Consider the following 25,321-nt stretch of genomic DNA (forward strand, 5'->3'; position numbering starts at 1 on the left):
ATAATTCGAATGAAACCCAATTACATTGTTCTACAAAAATTGTTAAAAATGGGCACCATCAACGTTTAAGCAAACTTGTGCGCGTACGCCATGAAGCACGTTAAGGTACACACATTTAAGCCGTCTGTAAAAAACCTACAACGTCTGACGTTGAAAACTACCCTAATGTTTAGACCAACACAGCAGGGGGAAAATTCGAATTATTGTAAATGTAATGGGTTCAATTCGAATTATTGTAAATGTAATGGGTTCAATTCGAATTATTGTAAATGTAATGGGTTCAATTCGAATTATTGTAAATGTAATGGGTTCAATTCGAATTATTGTAAATGTAATGGGTTCAATTCGAATTATTGTAAATGTAATGGGTTCAATTCGAATTATTGTAAATGTAATGGGTTCATATCGAATTATTGTAAATGTAATGGGTTCGATTCGAATTATTGTAAATGTAATGGGTTCATATCGAATTATTGTAAATGTAATGGGTTCGATTCGAATTATTGTAAAATTAATGGGTTCGACTCGATTTATTGTAAAATTAATGGGTTCGATTCGAATTATTGTAAAATTAATGGGTTCGATTCGAATTATTGTAAAATTAATGGGTTCGATTCGATTTATTGTAAAATTTATGGGTTCGATTCGATTTATTGTAAAATTTATGGGTTCGAATCGATTAATCCCTTCACTCCTCCGCTAATTATACATGGTGTTTCGGAGAGGTCACCGTTTTCAAGTTAAGATTGGAGTGTTTTATATCCCCCGTTGTTTCTGATAAAACTTTCAGAACCCCCCCTTTATAACATAATTTACATCATTCCGAAACCAGTTACGAAGTTTCTGTGAGCAGTGTGCTAATAGCGACTATTTAAACAATGGATTTGCATTAATGTCTGAAATTATCGATGTGACAAACACACAGACACACACGATCGTTACAGAACCTCTCCGTGACATACGTCACTCGGAGAGGTAAAAATTTGGTCTATTAAGTGCTTTGGATATCCGCTGTTTATAAACTGTGTTGTAAGTATCTGATATTGTTTCTCTTTTATTTTTGAATGATTTTAATTTTTTCTTTGTGTGATTCGTAAACTGTAGATAATTTGATGTCAATATTTAGCGTAAATGATAAGTCTTGATGGTTGTCATTTTCGAAAATTAAATCAAATAAAATCAAACTGATCCAAAGCGTATGAATATCATCCCCATGGAACTGAATTATTCGTGAATTTTGAGGAGAAAAAGTTCGTTTTGAATAATAACAGTTTAATGTTAAATTACATCAGTTTTTACATTGTACAAGTATAGAAAAGACAATTTAACTTTAATACAAAGTGGGGTAACCAATGGACTTGGTTCCGTAGGTGGAAACGGGTCTCACGTATGTAGCTGGGAGTCCAACGGACTTGGCTCCGTAGGTGGTGATGGGTCTCACGTATGAAATGGGATAAGCGGGTCGGCTGATAGACTTGACACCGGGAGCTACCAGTGGGAGTCCAACTCCATCGTTCCAATAGTTAAGACCCAATGTGGTGTCAGCGTACGTCATTGGCCACTGAGGAGCAATCTGAATGGGAGCTGCAGGAAGAAGTGCTGGTGCACCCACGTACGGATAAGCACCGATGGACTTTTGAGCGGAGCACTTTAAAGAAGAAAAAGACAATAGCGGATTATTTTTCATTTGATACACATGTCTTTAGTCAACTCATCAATTTTGAAGCTATTCCAACAAAAAGTTGAGTTCAGAGAATATTTCACTTAAAAATAAAGAAGATAATTATATTTACCGCTACGACAACAACCAAGAGAGAGGCTACTATCTTCAACATGGTGAGTTGGTTTGTTCGAAGGCTTCGAGGAATAGTATTAAATGTTGAGTTGTGAGTTTGTGATGCTTTTCACCGTTCACCAAACCCTTTTTATACGGTTTCTTCTCGCCTATCTATATCGTAGTTCAGATCAACTTAAGTGTATTTCTGAATGAGGATCTTCTTTTCTGTTATGATTATGTTTGAGATGAAGTTCGAAGGTTTGTAATCAGTTCTGCTATGAATATTTCGAGAGTTTCTTTCGACCTATTAAAGATAGAAAGCCCTTATCAAAACTTTCTTTCGAATTATATTATTATGTTGGCTTTTAAATTTTCCTCTCCCATGAATGCTTATCGAATTTGGATAACCTATCAACTATGGTTCAAGCAATCTTAATATGGCTGCCAATAAACTACAAAGTGGCTGTTTTTAGGATGGTAGGCAGGAACTTGTCTGAAACTAGGCTGCAATTTGGCTGCAAAAGCTTTTTACGAGCTGCAATTCAGCTACAAACGTTGCCATGAGAAAATTGAATTGCTGTAGATGGACTGTATGTTTGAAAATTTTTATGTCATTGCTGTTCCATTGCAGGAAAAGCAGTGCATCTAAGTCAACTTGATGAAATTATAATATGGTAGCCAATGTGATATGCTGAAAAATAGCTGCACTCAAGCTGCTTATTCAGCGTGTATTATTCATGGCTGTTTCTTGGATGTAGTTGCAAATCTTATTGACAGAGATATTCCTACAAATGCACCTTTATGTATCTAGCCATTAAAATAAGATGCAGTTTCATAAAAGCAGACGTTCTGCAGCTTATTAACAGCTCTGAATTTTAGAATGGGAAATGTTAGCCAATTAAGCTAGACTGTATAAGGGCAAAAATAAATTGAAATACGTAAAGATTCTTCATTTATTCTGATCATTGATAAGATCAAATAGAAATACCATTGCGTCTTTCGTTTACAACAGGACCTGAAAGAGTGACAAGCTGTAAGTGAGCTGCAATAGTTCTGTAAGGAGGCTGCAATAGGTCTGTAAGTAGGCTGCAATATGGCAGGAGATACCGGTTAATGGGCTGCTTCCGCTTTGATTTATGATACTTGTACCAACGTGTGATACCACGAATACGTTTATTTGTTCAACTTGGAATCTTTAACCAGGGACCAATTAGGTAAGATGGATTGGAATTAATGATGGGCAACCTGAAAACCGAAACTCTCCCAGTGTACCTCCCGCACGCCCCTACCCTTCGGTAGTCGATTGTTAAGTGTTAAGTGCTACCTCGTAATGCCATTGTATTTGTATGAGAACTAGCTTCTGTTTTTAAGACAGAGGGGGCGTCTTTTACCACTAAGTACTGTACGACTGATGCTGCTGGACTTCGGTGCCGTAGGTGGGGCTACATAGGAAACGTTATAGGTATGAAATTTCCACTCCATCCCTCTCTCCTTCAAGCTTTAACCAGGAATACATAGATTTTATTTTCTTGGAATCTTTAAAAGGTCATAGACTCCATACTAATATCTAATGTACAGACCATATGGTTCAAATTTTGGAAAATATTTTTCAAATTATTTATTGACAATGATGTTCATGTTTTTTTGAAAATATTTTGCAACTAATGTATGCATGCTACGCGTCACCCCTTTCAACAATACAACAAAGCATGCTACTGTTTCGATGTTGATTGTGAAGAAATAAGCTCGACATAGTGAAGAGACTTCTAAATATACTATGTTTATAATTCTTGAACTATTTTTGGGTCGCACTTTTTACATGAAGTAAAAGTATTTGGTTCATTTCTCAATGACAAAATTCATTAATATCTAACTTCCAATTTGTTCATTATTAATGGATGTCTATTGAACTTTGAACAGATTATGTTTGGCGAACTGCTGTTCCGCTTTTCTTTTCGCAAAATTTCAAAATTAAGCACTCACTACGTTGCCAGTTAATGTGCTGATAGCGACTATTTTAACTATGGATTTGCAATGTCTGAAATTATCAGACTGATCAGTATTGATGGGAATCATTTCAGAAATGAACGCAAAGATTTGAAAAACTCTTGTTTAATATTAATCTCGGTGTTTATTAATGAACACCAAGAGTGCTGATTGTGTTAAGCATGTTGACTACAAAATAATTATTTGAAAGGTAACATTTTATTGACGAATAATATTAAATTCAGGTTTTACATTTTTACAAGTATTGTAAAGGCAATATTGGCGCGGTCCTAGCATTCTAGTACAAAGTGGGGTAACCAATGGACTTGCCTCCGTAGGTGGTAACGGGTCTCACGTATGGGTAGGAAATGGGATAAGCTGGTCTGTTGATGGACTTGACACCGGATGCTACCAATGGGAGTCCAACTCCGCCGTTCCAGTAGTCGAGGCCCAAGCCGTGGTTAACGACAGTCATTGGCAACTGTGGGGCGATTTGAACTGGAGCCGAAGGAAGAATTGACGCTAGTGGAGCCGGAGCGTGAATAGATTCCACAGCATGACCCACATAAGGATAAGCACCGATTGACTTCTGAGCAGAGCACTATAGTGGAAAAAGGATATTGGCAAATTATATTTCATGACACATGGTTAATTCCACCCATATGTGGCTATTTTAACGTATCCGTACTGCAAACACCCATAAATGTGGATCGGTATGCCACAAGCTGATTGCAATAATGTTTATTTGCAAGCAAATATTTAAAAAAGGAAATATAATTATATTTACCGCTACGACAACAACGAAGAGAGAGGCTACGATCTTCAACATGGTGAGTTGGTTTGTTCGAAGGCTTCGAAGAATAGTAGTAAATGTTTAACTGTGAGTTTGTGATGCTTTTCACCGTTCACCAAGCCCTTTTTATATGGTTTTGTATCTCATATTTCAGATAAAGTTAAGAGGAGTTTTGAAAATATAAGGGTTTTCTTCAAATTGAATATTAAGTTCTAAAGATTGTAATCAGTTCTACTAAGAATTTATTTTAAATGTCAATCATCTGTTATGAATTTATTTTGAATTAAAATCATCTGCTATGAATTTATTTTGAATGACAATCATCTGCTATGAATTTATTTCAAATGTCAATCATCTGCTATGAATTTATTTCAAATTTCAATCATCTGCTATGAATTATTTCAAATGTCAATCATCTGCTATGAATTTATTTCAAATGACAATCATCTGCTATGAATTTAATTCAAATGTCAATCATCTGCTATGAATTTATTTCAAATGACAATCATCTGCTATGAATTTATTTTAAAATTCAATCATCTGCAAAGAATTTATTTTGAATGGCAATCATCTGCTGCGAATTTGTTTTAAATGTCAATCATCTGCAAAGTATTTATTTTGAATGACAATCATCTGCTATGAATTTATTTTGAATGACAATCATCTGCTATGAATTTATTTTGAATTACATTAGTCTGCTTTGAACTTATTTTGAATGACAATCATCTGTTTTGAACTTATTTTGAATGACAATCATCTGCTTTGAACTTATTTTGAATGACAATCATCTGCTTTGAACTTATTTTGAATGACAATCATCTGCTATGAATTTATTTTGAATGACAATCATCTGCTATGAATTTATTTTGAATTACATTAGTCTGCTTTGAACTTATTTTGAATGACAATCATCTGTTTTGAACTTATTTTGAATGACAATCATCTGCTTTGAACTTATTTTGAATGACAATCATCTGCTTTGAATTTATTTTGAATGACAATCATCTGCTTTGAACTTATTTTGAATGACAATCATCTGCTTTGAACTTATTTTGAATGACAATCATCTGCTTTGAACTTATTTTGAATGACAATCATCTGCTTTGAACTTATTTTGAATGACAATCATCTGCTTTGAACTTATTTTGAATGACAATCATCTACTATGAATATAATTTAAACGTCAGTCATCAAGATTTACTACACAGAGTTCCTTGACGTAATGGTTAACGTTACAGAAGTATCAAAGATATAGTCCAAGGCCTATTAGTCCATGCCATTTAGATGAGGTATTCAACCACAACAAATAATATGCGAATTTCACGAGTAGTTCTTGCTGTAATCGAAAATGGCCACTTTAGCACCCATTCAAGAAGATTAAAGAAATAACTTTAACTTTATCTCAACAAAGATACAGAGAGAAAAAATACAGTATAAAAAGGGTTTGGTGAACGATGAAAGGCATCACAAACTCACAACTCAACAAATACTACTATTCCTCGAAGTCTTCGAACAAACCAACTCACCATGTTGAAGATCGTAGCCTCTCTCTTGGTTGTTGTCGTAGCGGTAAATATATTATATTCCTTTATAAAAACTCAATATTTTCTTGGAAATGTAAAATAATTGAACTTAGTGTAAAGTGTACTGATCCATATTCATTTGTGGTTTGCGTACACATACGTTATAATAGCCAAGTAATTGTGAAGATTTTTCTACTGTAAATAAATTCACAATTCTGTTTTTGGTATAAAGTGCTCAGCTCAGAAGTCAATCGGTTCTTATCCATACTTGGGAGCTCCTGCGGAAGCTATTCTTGCTCCTGCTCCACTAGCAGCCATTATTCCTCCGGCTCCCCTTGAAGTGGCTCCCCAGTTGCCAATGACTGTCGTTGACCACGGCTTGGGCCTTAACTACTGGAACGGCGGAGTTGGACTCCCATTGGTATCTTCCGGTGTCAAATACATCAACAGACCAGCTTATCCCATTTCATACGTGAGACCCGTTACCACTTACGGAACCACGACCCTTGGACACCCACTGGCAACTTCCGCTGTCAAATCCATCAACAGACCAATTCTTTCTACTCCATTCGTGAGGCCCGTTACCACCTACGGAGGCAAGTCCATTGGTTACCCCACCTTGTATTAAAATTCAATGATCGCACCGATATTGTATACATGTTCAATGTAAAAACTGAATTTAAAATTATTTTTCAATAAAATGTTACCTTTGAAACAATTGTTTGCTCATCACCATGCTTATCACTATCAGCATAATGAAATAAGCACTGAGAGTAATTTTAAACAAGAGTTTTTCAAACTCTTTGTTTGGGCTTGATTGCGGTAATTTGTGAGAGGGAAACCCACCACTCAAGATTCTGCCTATTAATAAAGTTCATTTTCCCTACTTGACCTAGCTATTTCTTCCTCGATTTACAATCGTCTCACATCCGCGGGTGAAACGCGTATTTGATGGCAAGCTTTTTGGCCTTGTTGGGAATCCTTAACACGGTACTATCTTAACATACATATCATGGGGCAGAGTCGATTATGGATCCATCATCCAAAAAAGCCTAATTCGCTACATTACCCCAATTTTCTTTCTATACTATATAAAGTACATCTCAAAATAAACTTGTAATATATATTTATACACCACATAATAATCTTGGAACACATATGTTATCTTACTGTAAACATGTGACCCTATAGTTCATCGTATTTACAATATGCATTTTCTAAAGAAAACGGGAACTGACCGGGTATACCGAATGGCATCATTTCTCAAAACAGCATCAGATCAATGCAGAACTGGATTGATTAAATAATAATCGAAATAAAAGTAATACGAATGTATTTAGTCATTACAGTAATGAAATGAACCAAATGTTGCACTACGTTGAATCGATGATTTCACAAACTGATGATTTAGGCACGTGTCTAATTGCAGGTTTTCTTGCAGCTGTTAATTCTATCCTGGTTTTCTTTCTTAAGGTCCTTGGAAATGGCAGGTTGATACTGACACAGTCTAATGAGGCTAACCAATCAGTCCTGTATTTTTTAATCATATAAAAATCCATATTTTATGTTTTATGGATTAATTTAAACACATATTTAAAGCAGGGGGTCATTTTATTTCATCTATATAGTTTTTCAATTTCAAATTCACAAGAATCTTTCACAAGTACACGGTGTACACCTCAAACCTCTACTGATATAGAACTATTTCTCAACTAAGCGCATTTATGGAACTAACTTATTGTTTTGGTGTTGCAAATATGGAGAATTTCATTTTGTCAAATTTTAATGGAATATGTTGGACACTTTGTTATCTTGGAAAAGCCCCTTATTACTCGGATTTTCATTATATGTCATATTAAACTGTGACAGCTTCCATGTAACATTTTACTCTTGGAGGGAGCATAAAAAGAGTGATTCTACAGTAAGCACATGACCGTGATATAACTTGCTTTTGAGTAACTAGAGTTAGATTGGACGCGTAATAGAATTTTATAGTGGAGGCCATGACTCAACAAGGTGATTCACTGAAATCAATTGCCTTTATACTACCTTTAAGCGAATACAAAAATGTAAAAGATAATTTAAAAATAAAAGAGTAATAACACATATCTATATGTAAAAAGTATGTTTGTATGTTACTCTGTTTGCCCCTTATGCTTTCCTATACCATTCATCCGATTGCGCTGGAACTTGAGTGAGTTGTTGAAGGTTTAAGAAGTGGTTTGGTTGAGTTACTCGAAGCGAACCCCTAGCCATGAAGCCCGAAAGGGTCATGCTTTTCCAGACCTATAACATTTGATCTTTATGGTTGATGGTTTTATTGAATTTGGAAGTTGCAAAAATTAGTTTCTGAAAAAACAACATCAAGCAGGTCCAAAACTATTTAGTGCTTAGTGTCAACATAGACAGGAAACTCATCCCGGTATATCCGAGCAACAGGATGCAAGACTGGAAACTGAGCAACGGGACGCAAGACTGGAACTGAGCAAGGGGACCCAAGACTGGAAACCGAGCAACGGGACGGAAGACTGGAACCGAGCAAGGGGAGGCAAGACTGGAGACTGAGCAAAGGAACGCAAGACTGGAAACTGAGCAACGGGATGCAAAACTAGAAACTGAGCAACGGGATGCAAGACTGGAAACTGAGCAACGGGATGCAAGACTGGAAACTGAGCAACGGGGTGCAAGACTGGAAACTGAGCAACAGGATGCAAGACTGGAAACTGAGCAACGGGACTCAAGACTGGGACCGAGCAACGGGACTCAAGACTGGAACCGAGCAGCGAGACGCAAGACTGGAAACTGAGCAACGGGACGCAAGACTGGAAACTGAGCAACGAGATCCAAGATTGGAACCGAGAAACGGAACGCAAGACTGGAAAACGAGCAACGGGATGCAAGAGTGGAAACCGCTAAAGTACGCTTCATTGAAATAAGAATTTGGTTCGAAGCATAGCAACGCGCGGAGGGTGCAGATAGTTCTAAATAAAATATATAGGTTCTCGAACTGTAAAAAGAAGAAATAAGCTCTTGAAATATTCATTGAACTGATTACAAACCATCGAACTTCAACTTAAAGACAATATCTTCGACCTTTATATTAATTATAATAAAAGAGAATATCCTCTTTCAGAAATACACTTAAGTTTATCTGAACTGCGAGATAGATAGACGAAATGAAACTGTATAAAAAGGGTTTGGAGAACGGTGAAAAGCATCACAAACTCACAACTCAACAAATACTACTATTCCTCGAAACCATCAAACAAACTACATCAAAATGTTGAAGATCGTAGCCTCTCTCTTGGTTCTTGTCGTAGCGGTAAATATAATTACCTTCTCTATTTTTTTTTTTTTTTGAAGAAATATGATCTGTTTTTCGGAAATGGTCATGTGAATAGAATTAGTGTAATGTGTACCGATTCATATTCACGGGTGTTTCCGTACAAATACATTATAATAGCCACAAAACCGATTGGTGGACTTAAATATGTGTATATCATTAACAAATACTATTTTCTTTTCAAATGAAAAACAATTCGCCATTGTCTTTTATTTTTATAAAGTGCGCAGCTCAAAAGTCCATCGGTGCTTATCCGTACGTGGGTGCACCAGCACTTCTTCATGCAGCTCCCATTCAGATCGCTCCTCAGTGGCCAACGACGTACAAAACATTAGGTCTTAACTATTGGAACAATGGAGTAGGACTCCCACTGGTTGCTCCCGGTGTCAAGTCTATCAGCAGACCTGCTTTTCCCATTTCATACCCATACGTGAGACCCGTCACCACCTACGGAACCAAGTCCGTTGGACTCCCAATTGTAGCTCCCGCTACATACGTGAGACCCGTTTCCACCTACGGAACCAAGTCCATTGGTTACCCCACTTTGTATTAAAATTTAATTGTCTTTTCAATACTTGTACAATGTAAAAACTGATGTAATTTAACATTAAACTGTTATTATTCAAAACGAACTTTTTCTCCTCAAAATTCACGAATAATTCAGTCCCATGGGAATGATATTCATACGCTTTGGATCCGTTTGATTTCAATTGATTTAATTTTCGAAAATGAAACCCATCTAGACTGATCATTTGCGCCAAATATTGGCATCGAATTATCTACAGTTTACGAGTATTGCTGCATCACACAAAGAAAAAATTAAAATTGGCATTTTAAAATCATTCAAAAATGAAAAAGAAATAATATAAGATAATCCAATGGAAGACAAAAAAAAATTTACTACAAAGTTTATAAAAAAAGGATATCCCTTCTAGAAGCTTAAATCTTATTTTAATAATAAAACTCGTCGAACTACACATCTCATTAAAATTTCAGGTAATTTGGATCAATAGGACAAAGGACCTGTCCAAAAAACCTACCCCCTCCCATAGAACGTAATGTTAATTTTCGGTTCCTATGAATTTTCTTCAAAAGTCGCGCTTATACATACGAGCAGCTTGCGTCGTGTTGCGCGTGATCGGGTGGGCTATGATGAAACGTTTTAATTACTTACTTCTTTAGCTAGGCAGACGACTTGGCCTCTTAATGAACCAGTTTATTTATTACAGGTCAAGGGGTTGCTGGCATGTTTAGTTCTTTAATGCTCCAAGCACGGAGCTTCTAATCTAAATAGAAGCTCCGTGCTCAAAGCGAGGCTCCAAGGCTATAGGAGCTTGTGATTTGCCACCATGGAGTAATATTATAGGAAACACCCCATAATTGTCAGGCTCTTTAAATTTCCAAACTAGCATACTTTGAGTATCAAATACACATTATTGCTCTAAAATAAGGGTTGTAAAGTAATATCCATGGATCACAATTTCCCTATGTAGCTTGGAATATTCTAATGCACGAAAAGTTGCTTTCTATGCCATGCATTTGTGTGAGGAATCGAGTGGGCTAAGGCACCATGCACTATCCACTCCAGCACCGCAGACCGCAGACCACAACTTCCTTATCCTTATCGTACAACAGAGTAATATTACAGGAAACACCCAATAATTGTCAGGCTCTTTAAATTTCCAAAACTAGCATACTTTGAGTATCAAATACACATTATTGCTCTAAAATAAGGGTTGTAAAGTTATATCCCTGGATCAAAATTTCCCTAAGTAGCATGGAATATTCTAAAGCGCGAAAAGTTGCTTTCCATAGTGCCTTTGTGTGCGTTAACGAGTGGGCTAAGACACCATCCACTATCTACTCCAGCACTGCAGACCGCAGACCACGGCTTCCAGAATCCTTATCCTTATCCCTTAACGTACGACAGAAGTTTATTTACAGCCCTATGCGGCTTAAGCCGATAGAATCATAGTGCAACGATTCCTTATTTAGCCTCGTTAGGGTTAAAATTATTATTCGTAAATAATTTCTGCTGGTCATTAAACTGAATCGGAAGGTTTAGTTATAATTCTATTGCTAAATTAGTAAAGCATAAATCGAGTGAAATTTATTAAATATTCAACAAACACTTAAATGGTTTGGTTTTATTGCTATCGAGTTACATTTTAAGTTGAGATATTATTTGAGAAAAGAAAAGGTACTAAAGTAAGTTTTATATTGGTCTTCTGATTCTTACCGAAACAATAGGCCTTGGCCTTTCCATTGTGACTTACAACCTATTTATAACCAAGAATGGCAGCAACGAGGAGGCTTCAAAAAGTATGTCGTGTTAATTTTAACAGGTTTAAAAATACTATTGTTATTAATAATATGATTTGGAAGAATTCGCCATAGCTGCCTTGCTTTAATTTTGATCAATCTGTTCATAAAAGGGAGTCTATAAGTTCAGGGGTGTTTTTTAATCACAAACACCACCTCCTCCAGGGTAGAAGTGAGGGGGGAAATCATCTATGCAAGCTTTTAATACTTGAGTTTGCATTATAATTTAATTTCTTCTAAGGTCTGAGTTTAGTTTTAATTGGGAGTCTTGAGACCATGGTCTTGCTAGGCTGATATGTCATACTGTTTTAGCCCTACATTTGGAGTTAGTGGGTAAGGTAGTTACTTTGTGTAACTATACCCACCAGGGGAAGGTAGTGGTGATCAAATTCAATTCTTCAAATTGCCATTTTGAAGAATACCCTTCCACTTGGTATTACAACATTACTCACAAACTTAATTGTCCACCACTGGTGGAAGGAATGCATCATTTTCACTCCCCCATAGACTAATGGCACCCCATGTTATTTCCCCATAGAGCTTAATACAGTCGAAGGCAGAGAGCTGCCATTACTCTATTGGTCGCTTCAAAACAATTTTAAATGATTGGGTATTCAAATCCTCTCAATAATACCTAAAGTAATTAGATTCAAAATATAAATCCAAGTAGAACCCCTTAATAGGGTAATGGCAGCCCTCTGTATTAAGCTCTATGGGGAAATAACATGGGGTGCCATTAGTCTATAAAGTGCTTTTGTTCTGGTGAATATTACATCACACCCACCTTTCTGCATTTCTCCTGCATCGAACCCACCATTTTGGCCATCAAATATTTTTTCAGCAATCTAAGCTCTTCCCTCAACTCAAAGCTCTCTATTACAATTAAATTTGAGAGCTTTTTCTTCCTAGAGAGCTAAAAGGGTTAGGGGTCATCTAATGCTATAACTAATCATAATTATCAAAAATGATGAGGTTAATCAATAGAGCTATCTCAGAAGGCTTAGTGTGACGTCACTCATTCGTGATATCACTCATTCCCTAATCCACCTGAAATTACTGTGAAAGATATGGCAAAAAACTGAGCGATGTGATAGATGGCGCTGAAATCTTAAGCCCAAGTAAACTGTAGCATAAAGGATAACTTAATGCTGCTGTACATGTCACACCCTCTTTTTGCCTCCAGTCAAGCTGGTTCCTCCAAGTTTCACCCACAATTAATCTGGTCCAAAACCAGTTTATTAATTGCTTGGACTAGTTTTTAAATTCAAGAAGTGGGCGTTACTGGTCCTTGGGACCACTTTATTAATTGCAAATCTATAGTAGAACAAAGGCAGGGACCAGTTCGGAGACCTGTTTATTATTTCGGAGACTGGGGGGCGTTGGTCACTGGTCCCAAGGACTAGTTTAAAAAATATTCTAATTTCCCAGACTCGCTTCACCCATGGTTGGCAGTTTAAAACAACCAGCATACTACGCGTTAGAATGGGCTTACTCCTCGGGTGGCATCTAGTGGACAAAATAGAGAGGGTTTTTTTTAATGTTCGCACATAAGATGTGACTAAAAACTTAATCATGCCATAGATGGCGCTGCAATCTTAGACCCAAAAAAACTATAGCATACAAACCTGGAAAAATCAGGGAAATAAATAGTTGACAAAAATCTCAGGGAAAACTCAGGGAAATTTGCGTCAAACAAAGGCCGAGTAATTAACCAAAATGTTCATAAACATACGCTCCATATGATTAACATTAAACTAAACTTTGGAGGCTCATAACTCTGGTTATATTAGAGATACGGGGATGTCCTTTGATTATGTAATAGTCCTATTTCCCCTCCCCCCTTCCTTCGTTAACATTTGCTCCATAGGATACTCCATATGGGGGAAAAAACCTGGAAAATTCAGGGAAGTATATGGGGGAAAAACCTGGAAATCTTGGGAAAATTTGTTTTCCAAATGTTGTATGAACCCATAGTGGGTAACTTATACTACTGTGCATCGTATATTATTATTTTCACCCTTTTGTCCACTCACTGTTGAGTAAAAAGACAAATAGTCTGACCTTTAAGGCGCTGCATTTCCTGAATTATTACAAACAATAGTACTTTTAATACTCGATCGAGAGAGAAAGAGTTATAAATGCCGACTATTAATTTTTGTTTGACAATTAAAACTTAGGAGCTCCAAGATATTAGAAAATCTGGGATGAAGTCATTTCGCGAAATTCAAGTGGATGAGTCAAATATTTTAACTTGGCAAGGACTGATTATACCAGTAAGTTCAAATCAGGTTCATCACTCTGTCTTACCAAAGACAAATAGAAATAACAGACATAAGAAAGGTCAATGAAATATGTACCAATTACCATCTATGGTATTAGCATAAGGTCATAAGATATGTTCCATAAGTTTGTCACTGGTTGCGGAGAGCTTATCATTAAGTCAGTGACATAGTTGAAACGTCGTAAGTGACGCCTTGTGAGGCCAATGAGATAGAATATATGTATTAAACCTAGAGTCACAACGTGGGATCTCGAGATCGACGTTTCGCGATACACTTTTTGTCGAGCATGAATCTTTATCAAATACGGGGGTGGCGCCACCTATTAATCACTTGTAGAACTTTTATATTACCGTCTGCTGCTATAATCTGCGTAACAAGCTGTTAAGGTAGTTTTTTAAACGTGTTAAATAAAATACGCGAGTTAAATAATAAAAACTCTAGTCCTTTTTAATCTAATAAATAGATGAAATAAAAATCATAACGATGTTTCTGATTGCAAATAAGCAATAAGTAAAAGTTGTAATTAGTTCCGCTAGAGGCTCACAGATGGCGCTGTCATGTTTTGATAAACGTGCTTGATTAAAACAATGTGTTTTGCGGAAAGCCGATTTGAATTGTAACTCTGGGTTTAATGCATATATTCTATCTCATTGGGTGAGGCGTTGTCAAAGGCTTAGTATAGACTAAAAGTTTGTTTCGCTACAAATATTTAATGGAATGGTGGCAGTACTACTTAAGGCAACCTCAACATAGCTTCCACTCATGCTAGGAAAGATACCAAGAAGGGGGGGGTCGTAAAACAGGGTTCGTACGGAACCTGGAAAACCTGGATAAGTCAGGGATATGAAAATTAGGGGAATAAGTCAGGGATTTAAAATATTTTCCTAAAAAGTCAGGGATATGTCAGGGATTTCGTTTGGTGTATCAAACCATGCTTCGATCAATGCTAAATATGAGACAGGTGTGATGAAGTGGGCTCTGGTAAACACCTTAAAATGGTCAGGGATATTGCCAAAATTTGGTCAGGGATAACCTGGAAAAGTCAGGGATTTTCTATGTAAAAATTTCGTACGAACCCTGTGAAAGAGGGATGAAATAGCTTCTACTCTGCCAAAAATGAATACCAAAATGGCTACAGAGGGCGGAGCTATGCCCGAATTGTCAAGCCCTTTTGCATTTACCAGGCTTGAACGTCAAAATATAGTATAATTTTCAAAAATCATAAATACAGGGATTCTAGCGGTCCTATAAAAGTAAACATAATACTAGGCACTACAGAGAGTCTTGATTCACCCGGTTTCTGTTATTTCTGTTTTGCATTTGGGCTTGGCTGTAGAAGACATTGTCCAATATCTATTTTATTTTCTTCTTGACAACTTTAGGACAACCCACCTTACAACAAAGGTGCCTTTAGGATAGAAATCAACTTTCCAGCTGAGTATCCTTTTAAGCCTCCAAAAATAACATTCAGGACAAAGATATACCATCCAAATATTGACGAAAAGGGACAAGTATGTTTACCCATTATAAGTGCTGAGAATTGGAAACCTGCTACCAAAACTGACCAAGGTATATCATCTTCAATAATTTAATATGGAAACTAAAGTCGCATTATAAAATAATTCAAAGAAATAGTTCAGGTAATATAATCTTAAACAGGGTTCATACAAACCTGGAAATCAGGGAAATAAATAGTTGACAAAAACCTCAGGGAAAACTCAGGGAAATTTAGAATTTTTAGCAAAATTCAGGGAAATCAGGGAAATTTGCGTCAATCAGGGGTCGAGTAATTAAGCAAAATGTTCGTAAACATCCCCTCCATAGGATTAACATTACACTAAACTTTGGAGGCTCGTAACTCTGGTTCTACTAGAGATACAGGGATGTCCTTTGATTATGTAATAGTCCTATTCCCCACCCCCCTCTTCGTTAACATTGGCTCCATATACGGGAAAACTCAGGGAAGTATATGGGGAAAACCTGGAAACTCAGGGAAATTTGTTTTCCAAAAGTTATATGAACCCTGTTAAAAGAATGGCCAATATAAAAGGAAAAATATTAAAAAAATACAATAAATGATCCCTTATCAAAAAATACTATCACAAGGTTGCCACGGGTCAGGGAAAACCAGGAAAAGCCAGGGAATTTAAAAATGGGCCGGAAAAGTCAGGAAATTTTAAAAATTTCAGCAAAGTCAGGGAATTTGATTTTAGTGGGTAAAATTATTGGGATAAGTCTCTATTGAAAGAGTAATGAAAGTTTCTCCTCATCCTCTCTTAACACGGAAAACTCTAGAGCAATCCTTAAAAATGCTGTCTAGAATTGTTTTTGTAAAGTTAATGCTCTCTAAACAAATCTCTTAGACTGTTATTTATAGTTAAAATGTTTCTTAATCATTTTGGTGCAACAAATGCATTGGAAAACGTAATGTAGAGAGTTTATTTAATCATAAGCACTTAAAACGTGCTGTAAATATTTACACTTTCGGCCTAAAAAGGTCTGGGAAGGTCTCAGAAAAAGCCCAGGGAAGATCTCAGAAAAAGCCCGGGGAAAATCTCAGAAAAAGCCCGGGGAAAATCTCAGAAAAAGCCCGGGGAAAATCTCAGAAAAAGCCCAGGGAATTTGGTAGCTCTGAAAATTCCATGGCAACCCTGATTTGCATTTGGCTAGTCATAAAAACAATCAAGGACTACTGCGCCATCCGCAGTTTAGTGGCGTCTGCTAAACCGAACCTAATTTTTCATACTTTTCATCTGCCGTACTTTTTTTCCCCCCGAAGTCATCCAAGCTCTCGTAGCTCTAGTCAATGACCCTGAACCAGAACATCCTTTAAGAGCGGATCTGGCGGAGGAATACACAAAGGACAAAAAGAAGTTCTACAAAAATGCCGAAGACTTTACGAAGAAATACTCTGAGAAAAGGCCATCCGATTAGCCGAGTTTAAGTATAACCTAGTGCTTTCAATGAAAAAAAAAATAAAATAAAAATAAAAACAATCGTTACAATCACAAAAAAAAAACAAATCAACTGTTTTACTATGAAATGAAAAAGTTGGGGCAAAAAAAAAAACATGTGAAAATGTGAGACTTCTTTTCAATTTAGTACTTTTTTTAATTTGTGGAAATTGGTTTCATAAAATAATTTGTTTTTTGTTCTATTTTATAGCCGGTAATTTTTTTAATTAATTAATTAATGAATTATTTAAGAAATAATATGGCTTATGGTCCTCGGAATTTGATTGGTCACTCGGTGCTCTTCAAAACACTTAAATTCTATTCTTTCATTTTGACCTTTAGTGGCGTTTTTGCCCTTTTTTTTAAAAAAAGGTAGTGAACTGTAAAGAAATGTTATTTGTGAAAGTTCCAATTAAATTTTTGAGTTAATTAATTAATTTATTTTATAATTAGTAATTGCTGGTCTTTAAAAATACCATAACTTAATTCTCACTGGTTTAAAGGGCGCATTAAGTATTGAAAGATGTTGGTTTTATTAGATTTACAATGATACAATAGGCTTAAAACGTTAAAATACAAAACATTTCTCATGATTTTTAAATGATTTTCAGAGTTGTCGATATTAGGGCTTCGGGATAGAAATTGAGTTCGAGTATTATTTCTCAGTGTGCACGGTTTATACCCTTAAACAAGCTAGAACTCTCATTGGGCAAAGTTAAAGCTAATCTGAGAAGGGAACGCGAAATGCTAGGAAAAAGCCGAAGGGTCTCCAACTGATACCCGATTTCGCCTAGGCCTTGGCAAAAGTGTCAGTGTTTCGAATTTATACGCTTTAACAGGCAGGCGCTCTCATTAGGCAAAGTTTCAGCCATTCTGAGAAAGGAATACAAAAAGCTAAGAAATAGGATCACGAACTGATACCCGATTTCGCCTAAGCCTTTGCAAAGGTGTCACAGTGTTCTAATTTATACGCCTTAACAGAGAGGCCCTCTCATTAGGCAAAGTTTCAACCAATCTGAGAAGGGAACGCGAAAGGCTAGTAACAAGGATCAATAACTGATACCCGATTTCGCGTTGGCCTTGGCAAAAGTGTCACAGTGCTTCGAATTTATACGCCTTAACAGGCAGACGTTCTCATTTGGCAAAGTTTCAGCCATTCTGAGAAGGGAACGCGAAAAGCCAGGTAAAAGGATCAAGTGATGCCTGATTTCGCATAGGCCTTGGCCAAAGTGTCAGGGTTTCGAATTTATACGCCTTAACAGGCAGGCGTTCTCGTTGGGCAAAGTTTCAGCCAAGGTAGTAAAAAAGATCACCAACTGATACCTGATTTCACTTAGGCCTTGGCAAAAGTGTCAGTGTTTCGAATTTATAGGCCTTAACAGACAGGCCATCTCATTAGGCAAAGTTTCAGCTAATCTGAGAAGGGAACGCGAAAAGCCAGGTAAAAGGATCACCCACTAATACCTGATTTCGCATAGGCCTTGGCAAAAGTGGCATGTTTTTTTTTTTAATTGGCTGAAACGTTTACCAATTAGACTACCCATTGATTTTTAGTAGGAAAGTATTATAAATGGTCTAATTAGTTTTTGATCTGTTAGACCCAATATTGGCACCTTTGAAAATATGCCAAAAATCAACAGAAATGTTTCTACTAATTTAATTAACATTTCTAAGCCAATTTTATGATTATCATTCTAAAGCCAATTATATCAACATTTAAACCTTTTATGCCACATTACACACAATTAATTTTAAAATGTGAAAACAAATCTGAATTTAACTAAATTAAATTAAAACTAATTAAGCAAACTAAATTCCCTGATTAACTAAAATTTCATTAAGCGCAAGTTAATTTAATTTAAAAAAAAAATATTAAAAATAACCCTTTTTTTAGAGTTCACTTTCCTTTTAATGTAAATTTCAACCGTAATTTAACTTTTAAGTTAATTAACTAAAAATTGTAATAAAAAATGGATACTTTTTACAAGAAAGATGTGAAAACCAAAAAAAAAAATAATCTATATTAAGCAAAATTTTTAAATAAGCGTATAGTTAAAATAATTTCTAATATAAAAGGAAGATAGTACAGTACAATACAGCGTACATTTTCCCCAAGAGATTTCAAAAAAGAAAAAAATATATACCACCATATCCCATAATCCTCTTATATAATAGTTGCAAATGACTCTCATTGTTGTCTTTGAGAGTCAAACTAAATTGAATTAAATGAAATAAACATGAAAAAAAAATTTACTTTGAACACCCTGATGTGTTAATTTGTTTTCTAGTAAAGAATATGCGAATTAGTAAAAAACTAAAATTGGTTTTGATTGAATATAATAAGGTTTTATTCCCATAGTTTCAGCCTGGGTTATTTAATCGACATTCAGTACTGGATAAAAGCCACGATTCTTTTTTCTGTAGTGAAGTCCGCCTGGAGCAAGCTACGTGCATACGATATCTGACATGGAAACCAACAGGGTTTGTAAGTGTTTTCACTAGTCTGGCACACTTCTGGGTGACAAAGTCTATCCTTAATACCCCTTTCCATATGGTGAATTCCCCCACCCACCATTCTTCACCACTTCATACTCTGATATATATTTCCTGATCAAAATTTCAATTATTTGATCAAACCATCAATTATTTCATCAAACAATAAATTATTTCATCAAACAATAAATTATTTCATCAAACAATAAATTATTTCATCAAACAATAAATTATTTCATCAAACCATCAATTACTTCATCAAACAATAAATTATTTCATCAAACAATAAATTATTTCATCAAACAATAAATTATTTCATCAAACAATAAATTATTTCATCAAACAATAAATTATTTCATCAAACCATCAATTACTTCATCAAACAATAAATTATTTCATCAAACAATAAATTATTTCATCAAACAATAAATTATTTCATCAAACAATAAATTATTTCATCAAACCATCAATTACTTCATCAAACAATAAATTATTTCATCAAACAATAAATTATTTCATCAAACAATAAATTATTTCATCAAACCATCAATTATTTCATCAAACAATAAATTATTTCATCAAACAATAAATTATTTCATCAAACCATCAATTATACCATCAATTATTTCATCAAACAATAAATTATTTCATCAAACAATAAATTATTTCATCAAACAATAAATTATTTCATCAAACAATAAATTATTTCATCAAACCATCAATTACTTCATCAAACAATAAATTATTTCATCAAACAATAAATTATTTCATCAAACGATAAATTATTTTATCAAAATATCACTTATTTGCTTTGGGGGGGGGGGGGCTTGCATATAAGCCAAATTGTCTTAGCGACCCTATCCCTCAGTTCGAATAAATAAAATAAGTATGAATTATTTGATCCAAATATCGATTGTTCAATCAAAATAACCATTGTCTGATCAAAAGTTCCATTTTTCGATCAAAATACTATCTATTTGATCAACATATCAGTTATTTAATGAAAATAACATTGTTTGATCAAAAAACCATGGTTTGATTAAAAAATACATATATTGTTCGATCAAAATATTAATTATCTGATCAAAAACCTATTGTTCGATCAAAGTATTAATTGTTTGATCAAAATATTAATTGTTTGATCCAAAACCCTATTCGATCAAAATAAAAATTATTTGATCAATATATAAATTTTTTGGATCAAAGACGCGTGGTTTGATCATAAAATCCTTGTTTTATCAAAATATCAATAGTTTGCTATTTCGGATTAAGTTGTTTCTAAATTAGTTTTGAATCCTCGTTTACTGAAGCGATGATTTTAGAAGAAACATTTTAAAATACTTTCTGTGAAAGAAGCCAGATGTCGCCTGAGTCTTGGTGAGAAGTCGCAGTGACCGTGGCTGGTATGTGGAAATACCTTAAACTACAATAACAATCGAGAGTCAGGTTCCTTAAGTTCTATTACTTTTATATGATAATCAATCAGACCTTGAAGGTCCTAGGGTAGAAAACAAATTATCTATATTTTAAAAAACAACATAATAAAATCAGTTAAATTACAAAAGGAAATTTGAGGAAAACCCCGATATTTTATTATAAACCCTGAGAATTTCGTGGGCAACATGTTTGCTTTATCAGGAAACATATAATCATATCCCTTTATTTACGTCAACATGGCCCAAGCGTTGCGACGTAAATAAAGGAGTGATCCTACATTTCCCTAAATATCCTATATTTTTGAACCTATTTTAATGTTTACCTAGTGTTTCTTGAAATAACCTTTGAACTTTTATATAGAGAAAGGCCAGAGGTACGTGGCTTTAGAATGGCTCATCCCCGTTCCCTCAATATGGCGGATAACGTTTACAAGGTGAAGCATAATGAGGGAAGGTGCCTGATTGGCTAAATTGGGTCCTACGGTAATAGGAAATTTTCACCCCTTTCCCCTATCCTTTTATTTTGGACCTGTCCTATATTCACCTATAGTTTAGGAAATATCCTATTAAATCCTAAATTTTTCTACTTAACCTATATTCACATATAGTTTAGGAAATATCAATCCTATATTTTTCTAGCTATTCTATGTTCAATTATCCTATAAAATCCTAGATTTTCACGCGGAGTTTAAAATAGTCTGTCCTATAAAATGCTATAAAGCCTAGTTTCCTTGCTGTGAAATCCTATTTATCCTAATTTTTGGTCCTATAAATGCCACTATAGCCTAATTCTTTGTTGTCTATAAAACCCTTAAACCTAATGTTTAGTCGTATACAATAATATACATTGCAATTTTTTAGTCATATGTAGCCTAATGCCTAATGTTTTAATAAAATAAAATCGCATATAGCCTAAGGTTTTCTTATAAAAGCCTATATAACCAAATTCATTTACTAAAAATCCTATAAAAGTGAAAAAAAGGTTTTATTTCCTGTTAAAAAAATATATTTTTACTGGGCTCCCTATGTTGCTACCATGCCACTACCGACACCCAAGACATTATCAGGGCTTAGAAACGATTGTTTTGACGCCTTGGTTTCATCATTTAAATTTAATTGAGTTAGAAGGTGGTGGTACTTATTTTTAAAATATTTCCTTTCCTTTATTATACAATGTGTGTAGTTAAATGGACTAATCATAGTACAATGCTCTTCAGATGAAATTCTTGAATTGTTTTTTCGCGAATTTTTTCACAATAGGGAATGTGCTTAAGAAGGTAAGTCCAGTTTTTAAACATTGACATTTTTAAGGCTTTGGGATCGCCAATTTAATTTAGAAATTTTTGTCTTTGTTATTGAAGTAAATTAAATTAGTTTGAATTTAAGGTTGCTACACAATTATTAGTACTGCTGGTACTTAGTAATAGGATTGAAAATAATTATTTGACAATTAATTAGCAGTAAACGTTGTCAGAGATACAAGTGTAAAATAGTTCGACGTTTAGCCGACTTTTCTCACCATCTTCTTACAAGATGGCCGCGGGTCTTAGCCGCTGACCTATATAGTATTGACAATACCCATGAATGATATGGGATGAATTCAATCCTGTTCCGTTTAACATCACAACTAGCTGAATTGAATTCATCCTCTATCAATCTTTTGCGACCCTTTGACTTTAGTGCCGTCGAGGCGGGCAAATCTTGGCTAATGCAGATCTTCTCCACTGCCAATGTGACCCTCTTTCTATTGCTTTACAAAGAAATATCTCGAGAAGTTACATTTCCAAACACTAAATGAAGGCTTTAAGCTATTGTTAGACTTAGATTTGAAGATCGGGTTAATTAATATATATGCGGGATTGAGGTCCAATTTTCGGGAATTGCAGTATTCTAAGTGCTGGATCGATGTATTGGGACAGTGGCTATTTTCTATTTATATGCAATCCGAAATTTCGTTAAATTCTCTAAGAGGTTTAAAAGGTGCTTTGTTTATCGAGCATGGTTCCATGGAGTCTGTATCTTAAGAGGAACAGTAAGCGAGCTAGTTTTTAGCCCCCGAGAACTGATCACAGTCTCAGCTGTAATTTAAGTTCATTTTTGAAAAAACCGCTGACCTGTACAGAATTTACGATCGGTATTTTTGTGTGCTTCCATAACCGGTCGGTAAGCAGTGTGTGTCTTTAGTTAGTGGCTAACATTCTCAGTCTCCATTTTGAAATTTTATGATTCCGACCTTGGGCTACTCCTGGCTAGTCACTCGACCTGATTGTGACGCGGGAGGGAGACAAATTATACAGTGGAAGGCTAGCGCTAACCACTCCTCTTACAATAGAGCCTCACTGATCGAAGTACACTAAATTACGCATTTGTAAAGCTTCTTGTAGTCTTTAGAAAATTAGCCAATTAGTTTCAAGGGCAACAATCTTTCTGCGAATTAAGTTATTTCAGAATTATTCGAACTGACACATTTAAGATATTTCACAATTTTTTTCAAGTACACCGTTAGCAAAACATTTGAAATTATTCGAACTGATACATTGCTTGTGGTTTGTCTGGATAGACGAAAATATTTTTTAGCTAGGTGTGGTAAGACCTTATAATGTACCCCAACCGTTGGGCCATCTCGAATATTACCTTAGCGAGTTAGAATACATGAATACTGTACTACATTAGCACTTACGAAACTAACACGCCCTCCCTGCTCCAACCACACTTAGCTAATACGGATTTTTTTTACTTGACTTGCTATTTTCCAAGTACATCATTTTTTCCTGAAATTTAACCAAAATATTATGATGTCTCATCTGATGAATTTTTCTTATTTTTCAAGGTTTAAAGTGGAAACCTGGAAAATATAGTTGAAATCCAGTGATCTGAATTAATTATACATTTGTATAATATTTACTCTGCTCACCATTTTGAAATACCAGAATGAAACTTCAACTCATTGTGTTTTGCTACGTTGTTGGTGCATGCTTTGCCGATTACAGTTTCTTCTTTCAACCACCAACGGAACCGACTGAGGAAAAAGCGTTCGAAAAACTAAGATTGTTAGAGGAAAAAATTCAAGGTGGTGTTGAATCATTAGTCAATTACGTACTGCCAAAAATAGCTCATTTGGGTTACGATGCTAATGTGACTAAAGAATGTTCTGCTTCTATTTTGAAATTCTTGATGGATTTGAAAAGAATGAAAAATTGGGCGTGTGTAAGTAAGTACTAATTGCGTATTTTCGGTTCTTGACCTCTAAGATGATCACGTTTTATGCAAATGATCAAGTCATGTAATTTTATAACTAACATAACAATAAGTGTGTGTAATGATGTGTTTCCGAGTTAAACATGATTTCTTCGTGTTTGTCTAAACCATCTTTAACATGGATTTGTGTAAATTCGTAACATTTATACTCATCCATGGTTGAAGCTGTCTCTGTTGAGACATAGCATATACACCATCCTTGGAGTAACATGGTTTTTAGAGTTGCCCGAAAGTGACAAACCCCAAAGTGTCGGACGTTTGTTAAAATCTCGTACAGTTCATTAATAATCTCTATAAAATCTCGAAATCTCAAAATTTCTCTTCAAAGTCTAAAAATCCGGAAATCTAATCTCAAAATTTAAAAATCCCATAATTTCATTTCAAAATCCTAAAATTCTGTAACACTTTCTTAGTGGCTGACGCAACTGGTAAACTCGAAGGCGGATTCTTTAGTGGAACACTCGGGTCTATGGGTAGTTACAAGCAATGCTTAGATGTTATGGAACAAACCGAAGCGCAAGTAATTCAAGGGAAATACTGTCTTGTTGACGTTAAACCTCCGTTACCTCCGAAACCCAAACAAGTGTCGCTGAAATTACCAGTTTTACGGAGCGGTAATTCAACATTCAAAACTGAGGTGAAAAGTTATTATTATTTTTTGTATTCATATTCAGCCATAGACCATTGCATCAATTCCTTGTCGAGAAACCAACAGATTATTTCTCTCGCGCCAAGAGATAACGTCAGACGGAGCCCGATTTCATTACACGCGGGAGGCTAGCCAGATCGCATTGCCTCTAGCGGTGCTTCTTGGCACGAGGGAAACAACCATGAAAGGGGCCCAGCCCCTGCGGTGTTTGCTTTTGTTTTCTGGAATTAATGAAATGGTTTATTTAATATACAATTTAATTTTCAGATTGCAAATGGCGTTGGACGCTGGTTGTTTGCATTTTACGATTTGTCCCTTCGTTTTGGAGTTTGTATTCCATCAACCTGTACCAAAGAGGATTTAAACGAAATCGTAACTAAAGGTAAATTAATTGATGTGTATGGATATAATCGTCAATAATGCACTGACGTTGATGAAAGGAATTCGCAGTGCTCAGTATCAATCAGAGCTGTAGTTAGTATGATGATATAACGGATATATTTTA

General features: G+C 35.3%; 5 protein-coding genes and 1 long non-coding RNA gene across 17 annotated transcripts in view; 4 read left to right on the forward strand and 2 right to left on the reverse strand.

Annotated features, from left to right (window-relative positions):
• Nucleotides 1–25,321, forward strand: part of LOC149709018 (nose resistant to fluoxetine protein 6-like) — a 119,588-nt gene that overhangs the window by 90,998 nt on the left and 3,269 nt on the right. For 2 of the 9 annotated variants that reach the window (XM_089864471.1, XM_089864472.1), the window contains exons 2-4: nucleotides 23,740–24,120; nucleotides 24,581–24,804; nucleotides 25,084–25,198. In XM_089864471.1, the coding sequence (XP_089720597.1) occupies nucleotides 23,841–24,120; nucleotides 24,581–24,804; nucleotides 25,084–25,198 (619 nt within the window). In that variant the 5' untranslated portion in view covers nucleotides 23,740–23,840. Of the gene's footprint in view, nucleotides 1–21,236; nucleotides 24,121–24,580; nucleotides 24,805–25,083; nucleotides 25,199–25,321 lie in introns of those variants that run through there. The other 7 variants (XM_089864469.1, XM_089864470.1, XM_089864468.1 and 4 more) reach the window with 7 other exon arrangements.
• LOC149709028 (uncharacterized) lies at nucleotides 1,252–4,709 on the reverse strand. Of its 3 annotated transcripts, none has more exons than XM_089864464.1 (2): nucleotides 4,551–4,664; nucleotides 1,252–1,648 (listed from the first exon to the last, which is right to left on the reverse strand). In XM_089864464.1, the coding sequence occupies exons 1-2, from the start codon at nucleotides 4,590–4,592 to the stop codon at nucleotides 1,331–1,333; spliced, it is 360 nt and encodes a 119-aa protein (XP_089720590.1). In that variant the 5' UTR covers nucleotides 4,593–4,664; the 3' UTR covers nucleotides 1,252–1,330. The 3 variants fall into 3 exon arrangements, with proteins under 3 accessions (XP_089720590.1, XP_089720589.1, XP_089720591.1); XM_089864463.1 differs by lacking the exon at nucleotides 4,551–4,664 and adding an exon at nucleotides 1,794–1,953; XM_089864465.1 differs by lacking the exon at nucleotides 1,252–1,648 and adding an exon at nucleotides 3,964–4,364 and having other exon boundaries at nucleotides 4,551–4,709.
• On the forward strand, nucleotides 5,965–6,797 carry LOC149709029 (uncharacterized). The gene is made up of 2 exons (XM_089864461.1): nucleotides 5,965–6,125; nucleotides 6,312–6,797. The coding sequence occupies exons 1-2, from the start codon at nucleotides 6,084–6,086 to the stop codon at nucleotides 6,705–6,707; spliced, it is 438 nt and encodes a 145-aa protein (XP_089720587.1). The 5' UTR covers nucleotides 5,965–6,083; the 3' UTR covers nucleotides 6,708–6,797.
• LOC149709030 (uncharacterized) lies at nucleotides 9,240–10,054 on the forward strand. The gene is made up of 2 exons (XM_089864462.1): nucleotides 9,240–9,401; nucleotides 9,646–10,054. Exons 1-2 carry the CDS (start codon nucleotides 9,360–9,362, stop codon nucleotides 9,973–9,975), a joined length of 372 nt encoding a protein of 123 aa, XP_089720588.1. The 5' UTR covers nucleotides 9,240–9,359; the 3' UTR covers nucleotides 9,976–10,054.
• Ubc10 (ubiquitin conjugating enzyme 10) lies at nucleotides 11,387–19,240 on the forward strand. 2 transcript variants are annotated; one of them, XM_089864460.1, is made up of 5 exons: nucleotides 11,387–11,561; nucleotides 11,673–11,744; nucleotides 13,922–14,017; nucleotides 15,409–15,595; nucleotides 16,806–19,240. In XM_089864460.1, exons 2-5 carry the CDS (start codon nucleotides 11,718–11,720, stop codon nucleotides 16,958–16,960), a joined length of 465 nt encoding a protein of 154 aa, XP_089720586.1. In that variant the 5' UTR covers nucleotides 11,387–11,561; nucleotides 11,673–11,717; the 3' UTR covers nucleotides 16,961–19,240. The 2 variants fall into 2 exon arrangements, with proteins under 2 accessions (XP_089720586.1, XP_089720585.1); XM_089864459.1 differs by having other exon boundaries at nucleotides 11,388–11,744.
• LOC149709032 (uncharacterized) lies at nucleotides 17,168–19,859 on the reverse strand. Its single transcript, XR_016381275.1, has 2 exons — nucleotides 18,060–19,859; nucleotides 17,168–17,776 (listed from the first exon to the last, which is right to left on the reverse strand). It is a non-coding gene; the product is annotated as an uncharacterized LOC149709032 (long non-coding RNA).

Source organism: Phalangium opilio, unplaced genomic scaffold (genome assembly GCF_054372755.1).
Source record: "Phalangium opilio isolate 3A_F unplaced genomic scaffold, DU_Popi_V2 ptg000013l_1, whole genome shotgun sequence".
In the NCBI taxonomy this organism is placed as follows: domain Eukaryota; kingdom Metazoa; phylum Arthropoda; class Arachnida; order Opiliones; family Phalangiidae; genus Phalangium; species Phalangium opilio.

What these genes read in the sequence shown, in the direction of transcription:
- LOC149709030 (XM_089864462.1), top strand. Translation starts at nt 9,360, where the DNA reads ATGTTGAAGATCGTAGCCTCTCTCTTGGTTCTTGTCGTAGCG. An exon ending in TCTTGGTTCTTGTCGTAGCG is followed by an intron (nt 9,402 to 9,645) that starts GTAAATATAATT and finishes ATTTTTATAAAG; the next exon opens with TGCGCAGCTCAAAAGTCCAT.
- LOC149709028 (XM_089864464.1), bottom strand. Translation starts at nt 4,592, where the DNA reads ATGTTGAAGATCGTAGCCTCTCTCTTCGTTGTTGTCGTAGCG. An exon ending in TCTTCGTTGTTGTCGTAGCG is followed by an intron (nt 1,649 to 4,550) that starts GTAAATATAATT and finishes TCTTCTTTAAAG; the next exon opens with TGCTCCGCTCAAAAGTCCAT.
- LOC149709029 (XM_089864461.1), top strand. Translation starts at nt 6,084, where the DNA reads ATGTTGAAGATCGTAGCCTCTCTCTTGGTTGTTGTCGTAGCG. An exon ending in TCTTGGTTGTTGTCGTAGCG is followed by an intron (nt 6,126 to 6,311) that starts GTAAATATATTA and finishes TTTGGTATAAAG; the next exon opens with TGCTCAGCTCAGAAGTCAAT.
- Ubc10 (XM_089864460.1), top strand. Translation starts at nt 11,718, where the DNA reads ATGGCAGCAACGAGGAGGCTTCAAAAA. An exon ending in GGCAAGGACTGATTATACCA is followed by an intron (nt 14,018 to 15,408) that starts GTAAGTTCAAAT and finishes TGACAACTTTAG; the next exon opens with GACAACCCACCTTACAACAA. An exon ending in TGCTACCAAAACTGACCAAG is followed by an intron (nt 15,596 to 16,805) that starts GTATATCATCTT and finishes TTCCCCCCGAAG; the next exon opens with TCATCCAAGCTCTCGTAGCT.